The 20,125-nt window shown below is 38.4% G+C and overlaps 1 protein-coding gene across 6 annotated transcripts in view; it reads left to right on the forward strand.

Annotated features, from left to right (window-relative positions):
* Positions 1 to 19,897, forward strand: part of LOC6560453 (tyrosine-protein kinase Src42A) — a 38,931-nt gene extending 19,034 nt beyond the window's left edge. The window contains exons 2-11 of one of the 6 annotated variants that reach the window (XM_032735504.2): positions 1,279 to 5,527; positions 16,402 to 16,523; positions 16,626 to 16,710; positions 16,790 to 16,868; positions 17,168 to 17,194; positions 18,101 to 18,269; positions 18,334 to 18,492; positions 18,642 to 18,819; positions 18,893 to 19,059; positions 19,126 to 19,897. In XM_032735504.2, the coding sequence (XP_032591395.1) occupies positions 1,386 to 5,527; positions 16,402 to 16,523; positions 16,626 to 16,710; positions 16,790 to 16,868; positions 17,168 to 17,194; positions 18,101 to 18,269; positions 18,334 to 18,492; positions 18,642 to 18,819; positions 18,893 to 19,059; positions 19,126 to 19,334 (5,337 nt within the window). In that variant the 5' untranslated portion in view covers positions 1,279 to 1,385 and the 3' untranslated portion in view covers positions 19,335 to 19,897. The remainder of the gene's footprint in view (positions 1 to 1,278; positions 5,528 to 16,401; positions 16,524 to 16,625; positions 16,711 to 16,789; positions 16,869 to 17,167; positions 17,195 to 18,100; positions 18,270 to 18,333; positions 18,493 to 18,641; positions 18,820 to 18,892; positions 19,060 to 19,125) is intronic. The other 5 variants (XM_032735505.2, XM_032735507.2, XM_032735506.2 and 2 more) reach the window with 5 other exon arrangements.
* The last annotated feature ends 228 nt before the right edge of the window (positions 19,898 to 20,125 follow it).

A 20,125-nucleotide genomic window follows, 5' to 3' on the forward strand; every position in this document is an offset into this window, starting at 1 on the left:
CAAATTTCATGTTGTTGAAATCAACACCAGAACGCAGTCTGTGACATCTTTGAACTGGCAATTCAGCAATTTTGATATTAGCTTTAGCTAATTGTCATAGCTAACAGATGTACAATTATATACAAGTCGGTAAATTTTTTCTGGAATTCGAAAATTATCCGAATTTAAATAACATAAAGCTGAACACATTTGTATGCAAAGTTGTTTATTCATTTTTTTCTTTTATTAAAAAATCCCCTTCATTTACCTTACCCAACGAAAAATGAAGATTTATTTAGATGCGGTACTCTTATATTATGCTATGTTAAATATTTAAAGTTCTGTTATACCTGTTTTTCAATAAGAAAATCAACATTAAAACGTATCTAGGTAAATTGTAAATTATGCCGATAGCGCTTTTATTTGATATTCTATTTGAATAAATACAAGTCGAATGCTCCTCACACACAAAATTACGATTTTGTCACTATAAACACACTCATTTCATAGCACTCCCAATTCCATCACATGCAAATCCCATAAAACATACCATACATAGCGCCATCATTTTGAATGGTGTCCACACGACGGCAGCATTTGAATTTTGTATTCAGTTTATGCCAAACTGAAAAATAAAGAAAAAACAAACACAATACACACAAATAGTGCTTTGTCGTAAACTGTGAAATATACATTGTACTTGTATCTCTCGTGCATTCACTGCAATTGTTTTGTTTTTGCTTTTTCAAGGTTGTCTCAGTAGGAATTGAAGTTTATCTAGTGCAAAACTAACAAAGCAAAAAAATTGATTGGAATTGGAGCACTGTTAAATGACTTATGACTTGTTTTGCAGTTCAATTATCGCCAGCTCTGTGAGCCAGAAAATGTGCAATAAATCAAAAGATTAGTTGTGATTGGTGCATATTGGTAGTCTGCCACTCATTTTGGGAAGTTCGCATATTCATTTTTTTTCTTCTTTGAGATAAGCGTTGTACAGTTCGAGTTTTTTTTCAATTGCTTCTTTTTCCCAAAATATAGGATTCTAAACAAGTTAAATAGTTTCCCAGGTTATAATTAAGATGTTATGCAACAAAAATTCTGTAATAAAGACGTCACTGCCCTAAAGCAAATATTTTTTGTAGACTTTTCAACTGAAACTGAAAACATTGTAAACAAGTAAAAGCACCAAAACACGAAATAGTCAAAGCGAAAACATCAGCAAAGTTCAAGCGAAGCGAGAAAGTCAAGCCACAATAGCAACAAGAAATCTAAATACTCAAGCGTTTTTTCTTCTAACAGTTTATTGCCCGTTCGCTGCTCTCGCTCTCTCCCTGGCGGAGATTCAGAAAACACTTGCCCAGAGCGAACATTGAACTGTGCCGTTGTGGTTGTGCAATCCAAACAAGATGACCACCATGCCAGTGGTTTGGTGCACCGATCCCAACTCGGTGAACAACAAACCCACAGCCTTTGCCCTGCACGGCATACAGCTGCAGGGTAATGTGACAGAGAAGCAGGTAAATGCGTTGCGTGAAATGGTCAATGCGGCAGCTGAGGGACGCCTCATACTGCCCTCGGATGGCACATTTATGCTGCTCGACAGCGGTCTCAGCATCGAGAGCTCCATACTGGCCAATGCAGGCAAAGAGACGGCCAGCAATGGCAGCCCCAACGATGCCGGCCACTTGGACAACAACAACATCAACGGCAGCAGCGGCAACAACAACAACAATAATAATAAGAATCACAAGAACACATACATACTAATGCCCGTGAGCAATAAGACGGCGACAACGGCAACAACAGCAGCGTCAGTAGCAGCAACTACAACAAGCAATGGCCAATGCACGCCGGAAGCAATTGCAGCTGCAGCGGCGCAATTGGAATTTCTGCTGGAGCCAAAATATTCAACATTGACACCGCCCAGCTCACCGCCCAGTTCGCTGGCCGAGACCGAGCCGGGTGATGAGATACTGTACGAATTCCTCTGCTGTGCCAAGTGTATGAATGAGCAGCGTGCGGGTCATAATGGCACTTGTGCCAGCCGACGGTTGCAGCGCTTCTTGAGGCATTGTAGCAGCAACAATAGCAACGGAGGAAGCAGCAACAACAGCCACAATAACAACGAGGTCAGTGAACTGCTATTGGATCTAGATCCTGTGTGCAGCATTGCCAGCAAATATGCAAGACGACAACAGCAGCAGCGTCACAAACAGCTGGCGACTATCTCGATGGGCATTGCACGTAATCGTCACAGCAACAGTCGTCATCATCACCACGGCAAATTAGCCATGCACAGTGTGAAAATCTTTCATAATCGCAGCACTTACACGACGCTCAATGGCGCGTGTACTGCCAGCGTGGGCGTGCCAACAACAACAACAACAACAACGTCAACGACAACTACAATTCCCAGTGACAGTAACAGTAACAGTTCCCCAACACTAGCAACGGCAGCGACTAGAGCGAGCGTCCGCTTGGCGTCGGCCAGTTTATCGGTGACAGCGGCACTGTCAACATCGCAGCTGTCCAACGGAACACCGCTCTATGCGATTGTAAGCAAGAAGCGTGACGCGATCGTTGAAAACTATGAAAAGAACAACAACACGATCAATCAAAATACTAACAACAACAGTTCTAACAACAACAATTCTAACAGCAATAATAATAACATCATGTTAGCTGCCGTGCCCGAAGAGCCCATAACGTTGACAACAGCAACAGTTGAAGATCTAATCAGTTTCGAGGATGATGATATTGTCGAGCACCAACAAAATGCCAGCTTAGCCAATTTAGCAGCAGCAACAACAACAACAGCTAATATTAACTGTGATAGCCAGAACTCCCAAGTGGATCTGTTGTGCGCACCCAATGATTCGGCGGAAGAAGCCGCCCTGGTGTCATTGCAGGCAACACCACCACCCACGCCACCCAAACCCAATTCACCGGGCAGCAACAATTCGAGTCGAAAGACCAGCTTTGATTCCACCTGCACGATCAGCTCCATGGACTCTGGCTTCATGGAGATGCAAAATAAATTAGATGCGTTGGCCGCTGCCGCCGCAACCAGTGCGAATGGTGAGAAGATCGCGCGACGCAATTACAAGGAATGTCTGACGCAGTCGCGCAATCGTCGCAAATCCTACGAAGAGTTCAAAGCCATGTTTGCCGAGTCGACGCAGTCGTCCGAAGCGTTGGCGCGTTTGACGCGACGACGTTGTAGTGCACTGCAGGAGCAGCAGCAGCCTGTGGATACAACTGTTGAGGTGGCACCAGCAGCAGCAGCCACAACAGCCATGCCTGTGGCGGCAGATGACGCAACAACAGCAACAACTATAACTAGCAACAGCAATAACACTGTGATGACAACGCTCGCCTCAATATCAGAACAAGAAACCACAAACAACAACAGCAAACCGGATTGCGTAAACGAGTTTGCTACGACAGCAGCAACAACAACAGCGGATGAAATGGATACCGGCGACGATCTAACAACAACATCAGCAACAACTGTTGCCACCGCCACCACAGAAGCAATGCGCAAGAATTCTGATTTTCTATCGCAAATACTTGATCAACAATTGGCGGCCAAGGAACAGCGGGCGAAAGCGCACAAGCGACGCACATCGTACGAGGAGTTCAAGCGTCTCGTGCGCGAAATCGATGCCGGCGACATCGGCCAGCAGCAACTGACGTTGGAATGTCAGCTGGTGGACACACCCACAGCAGCAACAACAACAATACCAACATCAGCAATAACATCGCCGCTTAAGCGTCAGAATTCGCGTCAGCGCAAAAGCTTTGCCTCTTATTTTTTGCCGCGTCGCAACTCGACCAACAAAGAGCCAAAGACTGAAACTGAGACAGAGAACGAGCCACAGCAAGAACAACAGTTGCAGGCATACGCCAAAATGGCGGCCAGGAACAACAGTTGCTGTTCGAGTGTGAGCTCCAGTGCCACCTATAAGCGCAATTTTAAAATCTATGATAAGTTGGTCTATGGCACCATCTATGATATAATACAGCGCAAAAACGATATCTATCAGTTAACGTATCAGAAGTATGACAAATACATGACCTATGGCACCATATATGAAATACTGCATCGCAAATCGACGCCAATGCAGGGCAGCAATTCTTTGACCACTGGCAGCAATGACAAATGGCAGCGCAAGAGTCTGAGCTCAATTTTAGAACGCGACACGACAGCGACAACAACAACAACAACAGCAGTGCAAATGCATAAATCAAATGATGTGATTTATGATATAATACAAAAGCAACAGCAAAAGCGCGAAATGGAGGAGCAAAGGCGACTGCAGCAGCAATTAATGCAGGAGCAGCACCAACAGGATGCAACAACAGATGCCAATAATTTGGTCACGCACATCACGCACAAATATGGCACAATTTATGACATCCTACAAGGAGAGAAATTGGAAGCCAGCGATGAGGCAGCCAACATCGCCGCTAGCAATTCTGTTACCACAACGCGTTTCATCGTCAGCCATGTAGATGAACCACAGCAGCAACAACTCCACGTCGCTGCCAGCAACAATGTGCTTAGTGCACCTCCTACTGCTGCTGCAGCTGCTGCTGCAACGACTGAGACACCGCAGCAGGCCAGCAAATGTAGCAAAATGCGACGCTTGTCTAATATTCTAAGCTATAGTAAATCAAACAACAGCCACAACAATCCGCCACACTATGTCGCCAACATTGACAACAGCGAGAATATGGTCAAGCAGCAGCAGCAGCAACAACAGCAGCAGGCGAAACGCAGCCAGGCCAAGCGGCGCGTTGGCGTCAGCAATCTGCTGCTGCCGCTGGACTCGGAGGAGCTCTACACGCGCATCATTGCACAGCAGCGACGCGCCGGTAGCAACATCAAAAACAGCATCAGCAGCAACTCGAGTAGCGATGCCGATTGCCACGGGGCATCATTGATTAAATCCAATTCATTGGATGCCATCTCTATGTCTGTAGCCGTCTCACCTCCGGCAACGCCTTCGCCCCCACGCCCGCGTCGCAGTCTCAAGCAGCACAAATGCCTGCATCAACAGCAGCAGCAGCAGCATCAGCAGCAACGACAACAACAAGATAATTTACTGCCACCGTTGATGAAGAAGCATTCGCTGGATAATTGCTTGACGGTGCCGAAGCAGCCCCAGCGTCGTTGGTCAAATCAAATGCTGCTCAAATGCACCTGTCAAACGTTCGAGGAGCCCAGAAGCAGTCACAATCACAGCAACAACAACAACATCAGCCACTGCATTTGCCCAACTACCCCGCCGTTGCCGTTGCCGTTGCCGCCCGCCTTGTCTGTCATTGAGAAGAGCCGCTCGCTGCCCACCGCCTGTTCGCATACGTGCGTCAATTTAATGGCAGCCGTTGCCGGCTGTGCCGAGTCTAACAGCAAAACAGTAACAGCCACAACAGCACCAACAACAAACAACACAAAAACAACCACGTCAACTGCTCCGATCAAGAAAGGCAAATCGCGTCGACTTTCGGAATTTACGCGGGGTGAATTTTTAAATGAAAAATCGTAAGTTTCCAGCCTCGTACTGCACAAATATAATTTGTATGCATTCATTTATGATTGACTAGATTATTCCATTCGATACTGTTGCGAATTTGTCTTGTGATCTTCTTTCATTCAACAGTTTATGGCCATTGGAAAAAATCGCTTGTTGCTCTTTAAAGGCAAAACACAAGTATTTTTCACTCATTCAAACAAAGTGATTTAAATATTCAGACGGGAAATTCATACATATATCTGGTTTTCTTGACTTTTTATATATAATCATAGGTTTAATATAAAATGTCCTAGAGAGCTTTCAACGACTTATTACTGAAAGTTTATTAAGGTATTTCTTTCTGTAATTTGGCACGGGCACACTCCCTTTGTATATTTTCCTTGAACGTTTTTTGGCATTCGACTTGAAACTTCATCCAAATTTCTCAATATTCATGTATTTTTATTAATATTTCTAAATTATCCAAATATCGTAGACTTTTAAATATTATCTATCGAAATCAGCTTCATCGATAAAAGACATTTCCCATTACTATGCAGATATTTGTTAGTTGTTCATAAATATGTACAACTTGTCTCGTCAAACAAACTGAATTCAAGTCAACTTCAAGGCCAAAGCATTTCAAATTGGTTCAGTCTCTTAATTTGCATATCAATACGATATTGTACAAATTTTTTGTACTTGGGCCACACGTGTTGGCCACTTTTGGGCAAGAGGCCGAAAACCAAAACCCGAAAATCAAAACTCAAAAACAGAGACAAGCCCCAGACAAGGGGGCAAACAAATGCAAACTTGTTGATAATATCAAAGAAACGAAGCAAATGTAACACATGACACAAAACCACAAAACACAATATAGCCAAAATCGAAATCCCAAAAAACAATACAAAAATTTTATGTGGCGAGCAATGTTTGTTTAGCGCTTGATTAATACCAGCGTGTCTTGAAAATTGTCACGACTTTTACCCCTTTTATTTTTTGCTATCATCGTATGCCTAATGAACATTTTGATACCCCAAGGTATATTGAGGAGGAGCCACGTACATTGCTGTTGATAGCCAAATAATTGGCAGGTTAATAACATAAAGACGTGACGTCGTCGTCGATTACAACATGAAAACAATTTAACGAAAGATCGACGCCACCGCAATCAAAACAAAAGAAGGAAAGAGAGAGCGAGAGACAGAGAGTGAGACACACTGGCATAGATTTTACACAGAAGCTGTTTCTCATTATAGAAAAATTTATCGGGCACTTGTATACCCAGCCAACCACCTACTCCATTCATATAAAATACAAAAAATAAAAAAACGTCTGGCTCGATTGGCTTCTACCGATCTGAACAACTTGGGTGTGTTTTGCCTTGCTTGTGTGACGTTTGCATTTGACATTCATTAGCAAATGTTATTATTTTTCTATTACTATTTCTCAATGGTCAAGTGCCTCGCTAATGCTAATAGCATTGCTATTAGTCACTCTGCTACGAATTGTGTTTTCCCTTAACATTTTCTACAGAATGAAAGTCATATCATGCGCTAAAAATGTTTGCATACGTTTTTGGACTACACATATGTGGAATGAAAATAAAAAATACAAATAAAAACCCCACAGCTGTATGTGAATCTAACATGTCGTTGTTATTGTGGCCTGAAAAGGTGCGACTTTTATTGTCAACTTATTTTCCACCACAAATCCCTCATGTGCAAATGCACTCGATATGACGACATTTCCTGTTGTTAAACAGAGTGGGTGGAGGGTGTTTAATTTTCATTTTGTCTATCTAAGCTCTTAGTGGGAGTTTGTCAATTGAAAATATAGAATAATCATATGTAAATGAATTTTTTGTTTGCAAAACATATTTCGAACCGCTCTAAAACTATCGCAAACTATTTTTCTTTATTTATTGTATGAACAATGTTATCTATATTTAATTCCATTCGTTTTTTCCTCCATTTTTAGGAACCCTAATTGACCTAAAAACTAGTAAATTAAAATCACATTATAAGTAGCTGCTTGACTGCAATTTGTTGACAACTTTTCTGGTATTACTACTCGATTATACATGTATCTATTGTAGTTTTAACTATACTTCTGCTTCTATGTCAACCCGTTAATTTGCGACTGCAAAATTGCTTAGGTGCGGTTAGTTTCATTGTCTTATATGCGTGTGCGTGTGTGTGAGTGTGTGGGCGTTATGTGTGTGTGTTATGTGTGTGTGTTATGTGTGTGTGTTATGTGTGTGTGTGTTTGACTCAGTCAACCCACCCACCAAGCCATTGGAATTGTATCGCCCATTCGGCCAAATGTTCATCATTAGTTTTCTGTGTTTGTTTTGATCGGATTATTATATAAGAGCGCGGAATGCAACGTGCAGCACGTGATTAATTCAATTGAATACTTGACAATTATTTTCGGACTGCATTGAAGCGTTGCCGCCCTTCGGACCTGTACAAAATGTCGACTGACTAGCGCACTCGTAAATGTGATTTGATTATTGCTCTAATTAGGGCTGGGGTCTTTGATTTACCACACAACAAAACGTAGAATAGAACAAGCTTGTATATATTGATATTCAAGCTAATAAAGTCTTGTCTCTATCCTGCGACACATAATTGAGCTTACCAACAACCCTGAGCATTGGCAAATTACATTTACAATAGCCTATGTCTCTATTTAATTTAGTTGTCATATATAGCTAAACAAGCACTTCCTTGGCTATTTTCTAAAACAATCGATTATTTTACCTGACATTAATGAAGAATATTGATTGGGTGATGAACTCTAAAATTAATGAGGCTGGACGTCGCAAAATCGAAAGAGTATTATTTATACTTTGAAAAGACTTATAGCTCACAGCTAACATTTCATTCATTCTAGAAAAGTCTAAGCACCAATATCAAGGCAAATACAGGGTATCTTAAAATAATAAGCGAAAACAAAACACACACAGTTCAAGCCGTTTCCCATTGTTTACAGTTGCTTACATAAACAGAAGAATAAATGCAACATCTACGTATATACAATGTATAAATGCAATAATAAACTCATGATATTTTTCCTTTCTATCGAGCCAAAATCAGCGCCCGAACAATGCAATTGACATTGAACTGCGCACCGCTTGGCTCTGATCAAAGCTCTATAGTTAGTCATACAAAGTATATACAAACAAAAATCTGCGATTGATTTAAAATAGATACACAAATTGCTTATAAATATCATTTGCTGACATTCTCGCTAGCCATAATTTGCTATCCAAATTGTCAATAACAGCCGCAGTCGTGGCTTAAATTACATTTGCGTGCTGTTCTCTGTCTCTCTCTCTCTCTCTCTATCTCTCTCTCTTTTATGGCTAGGCGCGCTACAAGCTTGCTGAATTTTTACTTCTGATGTTATCTGGAAAGTGCATTTTTTGTTGTTTTTTTTTTATTTTATCCAACTCATGAAAAAACGGTCAGCAAACCGTGCCTGTTGCCGGAACTTGATAATTTTCTTGCCTCCGGCATTTACTTACAATACATTTTATGGCCTGTGGTCGTTTCTATTTGCACATTTTCACTGCTTAAATGGCCAGATGCAAACTGACGCCAGAGGACAGATTCTAAAACGTTTGTCCGTCGCATTAGCACTGAAAAAAGAGAGAACTGCAACTTGCAACTTGCAGTTGCGGCAAAATCGAAAGCCTGACATTAACAAATTATTTGTGCATAAAATTGTACCTGGCCATATTGGCCACAACAGCAGCAGCAGCAGCCACATCAGCATCAGCAGCAGGATAGTAACTGGTAAATGCTAGTTGGTTTTTGATGTTGGTTGCATGGCTATTTTTAGCTGGCAATTTTGCTATTAAGTGTAGCCAAGTGTTCGTCTGCATTGATTTGAAATTTGTTTCGCACGAACTGCAATAGCCAACCCCATCTCTTTCATGCCATACAAGCCGCACTCCTAAAATAAATAAATGTCGTTTGTTAGTCATGTTAGGCTCGTATCCTGTCCTGGCCAGCAACTGGCAAACAACAATTAAATAAACGCCGGCAACGGCGGCTGATGTCGCTATGGCGTTTATATTGTTGTTACCTGCCTAAGTGGTGCCTCTCCACGACAATCCAACCACCATCACAAAACAGTAACTAGCTAAACAACATTGTTGCCATTGGCTGGCCAGCTTGTTATTATTATTCCATTTTTTCCACATTTTCCACAGCGCTTATTCAACCAGCTTGTCTCCAGCTCTGGCTGCTTGCTCCTTCAATGGAAGTTCGCTTCAATTGGCGCCAACAGCAATAATGTGTGTGGTTTGGTTTTATAAATAGACACTTGCTCCCATTGTGGTCTTGTCAATAGTGGTGCGTGTTCCCATGTCCATTTGGTTTGTGATAGGCTTTAGTGGCTAACGCTTAAATGCATTGAATGGAAATACAGGAAATGAAAATCCAACTGGAGCATTATTCATCAGCAATTGTTTGTCTCTCTTATACCCATTGGTGTATTATCAAGAATACTAGTTTTTCAGTTATTGATATCCATAGAAATCAAGTTTTTTCTTGTGATTTAAGTAACAGCTGTTTTTTGTTTTTAACGACAGTTATATAAGGCCTGCAATTGTTTCATATGTTCGCGTATCTTTAAAAACTGACCCAATTATTGCACGCACAAGGAGTCACTTAATTGCATTCAAATACTGAATGAATTATACTCAATTAGGCCTATTTTGATTACATTTAAACCTGTAGTGACCCAATAAACCATTTTAAAACGTTTATGTGTTAATAAAATAAAGAATAATAATAATAAATAAATAATTGACTCATTTTAAATATTTCATAATATAAATGTATAGATAAAATATAATATAAAATTAAATATTATACCTATGAAATCTATTCAGCTGGACTCTTAAACTAATTTCTTACAAAGTATTCATTTTTTAACTAGAGTACTTATCGTGTCATATTCATGAATTTATATATATATATATCAATGACATTTTGTGTGGTGTGACATGGCTATAATATTTAATAGGCAAATAGATATGGCATATATTCGACCTTAATGCGTTATCTTCAGTTTCTCCCCACCCATTGCCCCAATTAAATATGTATTTTACAACTGGTTGCACTATGTAGCCCCAGCATGACTTGCGTCTCCAAGTGCAATTTGTTGTTATGCCCAAGTATTTGCATAGCTGCTGGACTGGACTAGCTGACTATCCAGCTAGTTCATTCATGTATTCCCCAGCTTAGTTAACATATCGCCTGAAATGAATCAATAACCAGACATATATTGTGTGTTTTACCCAATTAATTGCATTGGACTGAATATTGTACTTATAAATAATTCAATAGCCATCACTTTTTATATTTGCTTTTGCATTGTTTCACTTACAAATGTCGCGTGTCAAAAGTGATCCCTGAAGTATAGAAAATGTAATACTCATTTGAATTTTATAGTACTTTTTTTGCTAATTAATTTTTTTCACAATTCTTTACAGGTAAGTGTGCACTCTATACAAAACTGATGTTGAATACCAAAGCTAAAACCATAATATATTGGCTAAGTATAACGTAGATTATAAAGATTATGGGTTACATCCGTATATTGCGCATACGCCTTGAGTGTCACATACTAACGAAGACTTCTGTGCAAATATTGCAGACTATTTTTTTTACCCGATGTTTATTTAAGTTTATACAAGGTTTCTAATTACATTTTTTTAAATAAATATGTGCATGTGTCAGGCGGGGCGAATATCGAAACATGCAAAAGCCAAGCGACGACAAAACAACTGCAAATAAATATAAATAAAATCAAAACATGACCAACTATTATAGAGAAAGTGACTTGCTCACAATTTTACCATGCAAAGAAAGAAAACAAAAAAAAAATAAATAAAACTACATACTCCAATTAATATGCACAGAAACACTGGCTAACAAGTGGAAACCCAAATCAGGAATTAAAGCTTCACACTCATTAACAAAACAATGTTAATATACACATATGCATATGAAAAAACTTAAATGGAAATAGTCAAAACACAATAAACAAATTGGCCTCGTGTTCGAGGAAAAGTTTTGAACACATCCAAATTGATTGTGGTTAAATTGATGGCTTTTCGCTTTGGCCCGGCTCAAAAGCAACAACAACCACTGAGACAAGTCTCTTACGTACGCATCTGCCTGCTCGGCAACTGCGTCAGTAATTTTCTGAGGTAATCCAAGTTAATTCACAGCCTCTGAATCATGCGTGACGTTTCTTCACAAAACTCGTTTACCAGACGGACGCTAACAGAAAGCGCAAATTACATGTGCATATATACAAATAATCACATAGATATGGTTATAATATATGGATAATTACACAAACAATGCAGCAGCGTCATGACCTGCTTCAATAAATCCCAAGCAATTGCCAACTGGCAATTGGGGCAGCCGCTTAACAATTGACAGTGGAACGTCCAAACCGTTGCTTGGATTGGATTTAGCTGCCAAAGTTAGTTAGTGGCCTGGCCTGGTCTGGACTGGCACAATTTGTGCCTCAATTGTCTAGAATTGGGCACGGTGAAAATAAATGAAAAAAATAGCCAAGTAAACAGACTGGCATTCACATACAGCCGAGAGTGTCAATCACTGGTATCCAGATAGCGAGCAGGAACGCTCAAGTGGGCACGTCAAAGTGTGTTTTGGCTAGGCAAATTGGAGCAGGCCCCATGAAGATGTGAGCCAAGCCGTATGCTTCTCAATATGCCAATTTATATGCAAAGTGCAGACCGGACACAGTTCTCTGGCTGCTGCAATTGCGTCTTCGTCTCTGGGTATTTTGGTCAGGTTGCTGCATCTAATTAATTTTAACTCCAAAGTGCATGTCAAGCGCCTTGTTGGTGCATAAAATGCAGCGCCGCAATTAAGTTAGCAGCCAAAACAAGCCAAACATGTTGGCCCCAACCAAGTGGCAATAGCAACAACCACAACAACAGTCACCGCATAGCCATCGATGCTCGCTTGTCGTTCCAGTATCCATGGCCAAAAACTAGCCACCAAACCATGGCTGGCGTAGAAAAATTGTAGAAAATTGTAAATAGCTAAGAAATACAAAAGCAAAAAAAAAAGCGACCAAAACATGCAGCAAGTATCTTTGGCTCGCTGTTTGTTGCAGCAGCAGCTTGTGTATATTTTTAGACATTACGTTGCGTTTGCGTTGTTTAAAAATAGTTGCGGCTCAGTCGCCAACAGCAACTAGCCAAGCTACGCTTGCGCCTTGCCGCAACACATTTGATTTTGGCCAACTCGTAATATGTGTGTGTTGCCTTTTGGTTGTAGCAAACTCAACCAACAATCTATAAATAAAACTACACTTTTTCTACAACAATTTTTCATGTTACGCTCTGCGTATGCACTGCAATCTTGGTCATAATATATATAACATATATGTCTGAGCAAAGAGAGATAGAGCTGAATAGAACTACTAAAGATATGAACACAAGAAACTATGTTTCTGTTGTATATATTCGCTTATACATGCAGATACTCATTTCACAATGTTTAATAAAAGCAATTTAATCTTGAAGATCTCAATTTTCATTTAAAAAGCCAAATTGTCTAAAATGTGACTTAAATTTTTATTGGATAGCTAGAATGTTCCTAAGATTACTTCATAGTCGTCTACAGCTGGCATTGGTGCAGTGGTTTCACTGCACATTTGCCACCTAACATGGCTGCGGCTTTGAGGCCTGGAGTGTATGTAATTAAAGTGTTGCATATTTATGAAAGTCATGCCCACAACTTAAACGGCCCTCAATCGTTGTATCTATAAATAGGCTAAATATAATGGGCCAGTTGTTTGGCTTACCCTGGACAGCAAACAGAAAAATGAGCTGTAATGGCGTCTAATAAATGGCCATTGGCATAATGGACACGTGCTCCGTTGGAGCATACGCATTCACTGCTATATTAATATGATTGATTGATTAATCAAAGTGCATGCACTTGATGGTGTTCCTCCCATTCAAAAGTAGCAACCATGTTGCCCCTTCCATGGCATTCGGCCGACTGTTGACGGGCAAATTACTGATCAGCTTCAACTTTGTTGCAAAAGCTCATGATGGTGATGATGATGATGGAAATGGAAATGGCAGACAACCGTTTGGTTGATGACAACTGCAGCATGTGCTAATCAACTAAACAACAGCAACAACAACAACTCCCCTAACTTTGCCGTCCTGGCATCGCTAGCGGCAGACAGCCAATTAAAAGTGCCAGCCAAGTTAAGAGTCGCGTCGAGTTGAGTTGAAATCGAGTTCGAGTCCGAGTCTGAGTCCGAGTGCGAGGCACAAGATTCTTTTAATAATAGCTTTAAATGGTATTTGCGCAATCAGATTACTTGCAGTTTTGTCCGTTGAATACCAGCTAACTAAATGGCTCTAGGCCGTAACCACACAAAAAAGAAAATAAAATAAATAAAAAGGAATATCAACACGCACTCAACTCAACTCATTCCCATCGCCTGTCGCCTCTCTGTTCCCAGTTTGTTTGCATTCTAAGCCAAAGTGAAATTCAATAGAACTGGCAAATGCCATTTGCGAGCTGTGCATGCACCATGAAGACCATCTAGAATCGCATCCAGTCCTGTCTTGCCAATTGCTGTGCATATTTGTATACCCAGTAAATGTAGATATAGGGTATTCATATTTATATTTGATGGAAAAAACAATATGCAAATCATTTATGAATTGTAGTTTATTACTATATAAGTATTGTTTAAAATTCTTTAGTTTTTCGTTGTGTTGAACATATTTTGTGGCCTAAGTACTTCAAACCACTGTTTAAGTTACTTTCTTACCCTATTCGCATGCAGCTGAAACTGGCAGCTAAAGCTAGGAGCAAGCAGTCCACTGACTCTCTTTAATTTTTTGCAAATCCTGTGTGGGAACTTGGTATTTTATCTTTCAGGCTTGGTTATTCCCGTGCATGCACTGAATTCCAAACAAGAGCTATTATCCTGGTATTTGTATGCCCATATGTGCTCTGTAAACACATACACATAAAAAAAATTAAGAAATTTGCGTTTTAGATTTAAAAGTACGTTAAATCCAACTGTCTCTAAACTGCCCAGCTAAAATTACTTCATTAAACTGTGGAATTCTTGACGTTTACTCTGTATTTAATCTATATTAATATTCATGAGCTACTCCTACTTCAGCTAAGCTAACAAGTATTTATATTTATTAATCTTTACATATTTTTTATACTTAAATCGAGAAAATAATATTTAAAGCCTTGGATTTTTTGTCTGTGTACATCTATATGGGCATGTCCTTGTTCGCAGGAAATTTATTTTTATTTCTTGTTATTCACTCCTCTCCACTTGGACCACATTTCAAGACTTCATACGCCCCACAGCTGTCGAGGTTTGTGCCGTTGTTGCTGTCGTATCCATTGAAATGAAAAGTTTTGTCCGCCTAGAAAATGTTTTACGTTGATGCCGCTTCTGTTGCTGCTGCTTGATGAGTTTCCTCTATCGCATTGACGCCATCTAGTGGTCGGCAGCGAAATCGTGAGGGGTGCATAAAACCAGCATTTTAATGTTTAGACAAAAGATCGCAAATGGCTTCGTTTCTACATAGCCCACATAAAAGTTGACTATACTAAAGTCGTGAATATATATATATATATATATATATATGCAAATGAGTGTGTGTGTGTGTGTGTGTCAATTATTGCAATGTAACTGTAAGGATGAACATATTTTGTTTATGTTTGTTTTACATGCATTTTTATGATATGACACATTTTGGCTATGCTTTGTCATCTTTGCCCTGTTGTCACGAACTTCAAAATGTGAATTCGTTTCGCTTATATAACGACAAAAATCTCTTTAATTGTATCAACAGTTGCTTAAGGTATGAGAGCATAGAGAAAGATAGGTAGAGATAAACAAAAATATCAGTTACTATTTTATTAAGGTCAATGTTAATGGCAGAAAAGCTACTTTTGACAACTGCTAACAAAATTCGACTCATGTTATATGCGTGCATAATTGAATTGTTAAGGATTTAACAGCGAAAGACTCCTATAGTATATAAATTCATAATATTTTAAAGATATGCCTAGATTTAGCTGCTTGCTCATTGGTAATTTTTTATGTATAATACATATGAAACTGAACTGATTTATTATAGTTCTCGAATTAATTCAAATTAATAATTACCCAGCAACTATCAAACTTCACCTCCCATAAATATAAAATTAAAATATAAATAAAACAAATAATGCTTCAGCAAGTTCCGCAATTCTCGATTCGGAAGCACAATTAAAGTTGAATTTAAAATGCTTTTATTTATGCATATTTTTGTCGCTAAAAATGAGAAAGAAAAAAGCCATATTTTAAATGAATTAATGCATAGTATAAAAATGGTTCATAAATTACAAAACATTTGCAACTTCGATAAAAAAAAAGCGTTAATAATTGAAAAGTGAGAAGATAATTTAAATAAATTGTGCACGTTTCAGATTCAATTAATTGCATAATAATTTAATTTCGCGTAACAAACATATATAATAAAATATAAAAAAATGAAAATAGAATTTAACACGTTCCGAAAATGTATAGCTATTATTATTATTATTGTAAAGTTATAGCTGAGTGAAATGACTCAATTAAATTGTATCTGCAAATAAACAAAAATGAAATAAAAAGGGGAACACCCGCGCACATGCCTCCTTTCGATGCAACCCGATCGATGTAAATTTTTGTAGCCTCGCTTTTATAGTTTCCTTAATAAAACCTACAATTTTATGAGACTATCGTTAAACAATTTTAAATGCATTTACATCCATTTCACTAACGACAATTTCCTTAATTTTGTTGTTGTTGTTTATAATTGCAGCTGGTACTTCCGCAAAATCAAACGCATTGAGGCTGAGAAAAAACTGCTACTGCCAGAGAACGAGCACGGCGCATTTTTAATACGCGATTCCGAAAGCCGTCACAATGACTACTCGCTATCAGGTGGGTGCTATAAAAGGCATACGAAATGTCGTTCACTTCAATATATATATATTTTACTTATATACTTAATAATTTAAATACTTAAATAATTGCATATTGCAGTTCGCGATGGCGATACGGTTAAACATTACCGCATCAGACAATTGGATGAGGGCGGCTTCTTCATTGCCAGACGCACAACATTCAGGTGAGCAGTCGACGAATATTCTTTCAACATTTTAAACATTCAACTAACAAACATTCATCTCTATTCACAAAAAAATCAGAACCCTACAAGAGCTGGTCGAGCACTATTCCAAGGATTCCGATGGCCTATGCGTTAATCTCTGCAAACCCTGTGTACAGGTAAGCCGACTTCCTTAAAAATTATTTATGAACTCATTGTTAGACTTATTGTTTATTCGTACATACATTTAACATGCACTTAACACGCATTTAACATTCCATATTTCTGTCGCGCTAACATTATTAACATGGCATTTACATTACATCAACATTGTTATAGTCAATTCTCATTGTTTCATTTCTTTTGTACGTATACTTAACGAAACCGATTTTAAAATGTTTTTTTTTTTTTTATATTTTTATCTTTAATTAATATACTAACGAAATTATATAAAATAACAAATACTAACAAATAAAAGACAAATTCATTTTCGGGTATTTTTGAGGTAGGATTTTGTATTTAAGCACTCAACTTACTGTGTGTGTGTGTGTTTGCTACTGCCAAAAAAAAACACAATTACGCCAAAAATAATAACCCATTCATTTCATTAAAAACTCTTATAGTCAAAGTACAATGTGCAGCCAAAACAAAAATCCCCAAAAAATAATTTATTCAAAATGAAATAGAGCAATTTTAGACTAACCCATAAATGCTATAAAAAAAATAAAATGAGCAGTTAAATTAATTAGTTTATATTATCTGATTGATGTCTGATTTCATTTCATAAATATTAAATAATTAATAAAGTATTTTTAGCACTTTTCCATGCCGTAATTACACAAGATATTATAAATGCATATAAGCTATAATAACGGCATGGTGAACGTTCTGAACTTAACTTCAAATGAAAATTGCTTCACGGTGTGTATGATTATACTCATATATATTTTGCAATTACAAAATCGCGTGACTAATTTTTGCTAAAAAAGGAATGTATATATTTCTACGAATGCAACTTCAAATTTCATGCGCTCTATGGGTCTATAATTTGGAAAAGTACAAAATAATATGAAATATATATATATATATATTTATATAAATTTCAAAATCAAATTAATTTAATGTATTTCAACAAATTACACTTGTACTTTGACTTAGGACCACCATCTCGCAGCCAAATTACAACGTTATTTAAACTTAATCTTGACAACAACTCTGCTTGACTTACCCACACAATAAACAAACAAATACGAAATTTGTACATAATGCCTAAATGTATGCCACATTTAACCATCTCTCAATTGGCACAATCATTGAAACCAGTCTATAAGCACACACCATAGACAAAAATAACTCCCCAAATGCTGCAATGTTTTATCAAACACACACTAATCTTGTAAGTTTTACTCAGATCGAGAAACCTGTTACCGAGGGCTTATCGCATCGAACACGCGATCAATGGGAAATCGACAGAACTTCGTTGAAATTCGTGCGCAAACTGGGCTCAGGACAGTTTGGCGATGTCTGGGAGGGTCTGTGGAACAACACAACACCCGTGGCCATTAAAACCCTTAAATCAGGTAAGAAGAGGAGGAATATCAATGTATATCCACACTTTACTGAATTCTATATTCCAACTTACAGGCACAATGGACCCCAAGGACTTTTTGGCCGAGGCTCAAATCATGAAGAAACTGCGCCACTCCAAACTAATTCAGCTGTATGCGGTCTGCACTGTCGAGGAGCCCATCTATATTATTACAGAGCTCATGAAACACGGCTCCCTCTTGGAATATCTGCAAGGTATACTAAAACAAATATTACAAAACGCATAAAAAACGCTGTCATTAACTAATTAACAACTTGTACAAACATTTTGTGCATAAACCAAACCGCACCGCTTCAATCATCTGCCATTAAAAAATTTATGTATGTGTTTTTAATTTTTTTAGCAATTGCAGGCAAATTGCGTAGTATCAAAATGCAAACGCTGATTGATATGGCTGCCCAAATAGCCGCTGGCATGGCCTATTTGGAGTCACAAAACTACATACACAGGGATTTGGCGGCGCGTAATGTGCTCGTTGGCGATGGGAATATCGTAAAGATTGCCGATTTTGGTTTGGCCCGGTAAGTACTGAATACAAAACCAACTTAGCTAGAAAACTTGTATAACAATATTTATTTTCTGCTCTTGTAACAGACTCATCAAAGAGGATGAATACGAGGCACGTGTAGGTGCACGCTTCCCCATCAAATGGACAGCGCCGGAGGCGGCCAATTATAGTAAATTCTCTATTAAATCGGATGTGTGGAGCTTTGGCATTTTGCTCACCGAACTGGTCACCTATGGACGCATACCCTATCCAGGTTAGTTATACTAATCCGAAATTTACAAAACTTATTACTTATTATTCGTGACCCATCAAATTGCAGGCATGACCAACGCCGAAGTATTAACCCAAGTTGAGCATGGTTATCGCATGCCCATGCCACCCAATTGTGAGCAGCGTCTGTACGAGATAATGCTAGAGTGCTGGCACAAGGATCCCATGCGCAGACCCACATTCGAGACTCTGCAATGGAAGCTCGAGGACTTCTATACATCCGACCAGAGCGATTATAAGGAGGCACAGGCTTACTGATAAAAGCTTAATGCGCCCGCTGGCAAACGCGGCAGCTGCAATAAAGTGGCGCCCGGTGCTGCTGCCAGTCAAGCAGAGCAAAGCAACAAAATCGAAGAATGAGCAGCATCCCAACACGGACAATTCTTATTTAGTTACTTACTTCAGTTTTGCACAGATTTTCAAAAGCATTATACAACAAAACAACAACAACAAAAATGTATCCACATACCGCACGGGACTGAGTGTACGTCTAGGTATCAATATATATATATATATATATATATGTATAAATATATATATACATATATAGAAATACATGTTATTAGAGTTTAAGGGAGACAAAATTTAGTTATAAGGGCAGGATGATTGCAGTGTGCTAAGGATGAAAGTATAAGTAATAATTCAATTGGCATTTCGATACAACACGTATTTTGTTTCATTAAATATATGTTCTATACGTATGTATGCATGCGAAAGGCAATGACAGCAATGATTTACGCTGATGTGTTTATAATAAGGCGCTATTATTGAACGCTGATTAAATATATATACATATATATATTTATGTCATATATATATATATTTCACATGTATTACAAATTATGTGGCTCATGCATACATATAAATATATACATGTAATTATATTTATATATACACGAAACGCATAAAGTCACAGTTTATATAGGATCTTCATATAAATATGCATATTTTTCTTTTAGTTATATAGCCATTATATACGATATTTAAATATTTATGCTTTTAGTTAAAACATTACGTGTCTTACCTTATATTCACAACACATACACACA

This window comes from Drosophila grimshawi, unplaced genomic scaffold (genome assembly GCF_018153295.1).
Source record: "Drosophila grimshawi isolate 15287-2541.00 unplaced genomic scaffold, ASM1815329v1 contig_1367, whole genome shotgun sequence".
In the NCBI taxonomy this organism is placed as follows: Eukaryota; Metazoa; Arthropoda; class Insecta; order Diptera; family Drosophilidae; genus Drosophila; species Drosophila grimshawi.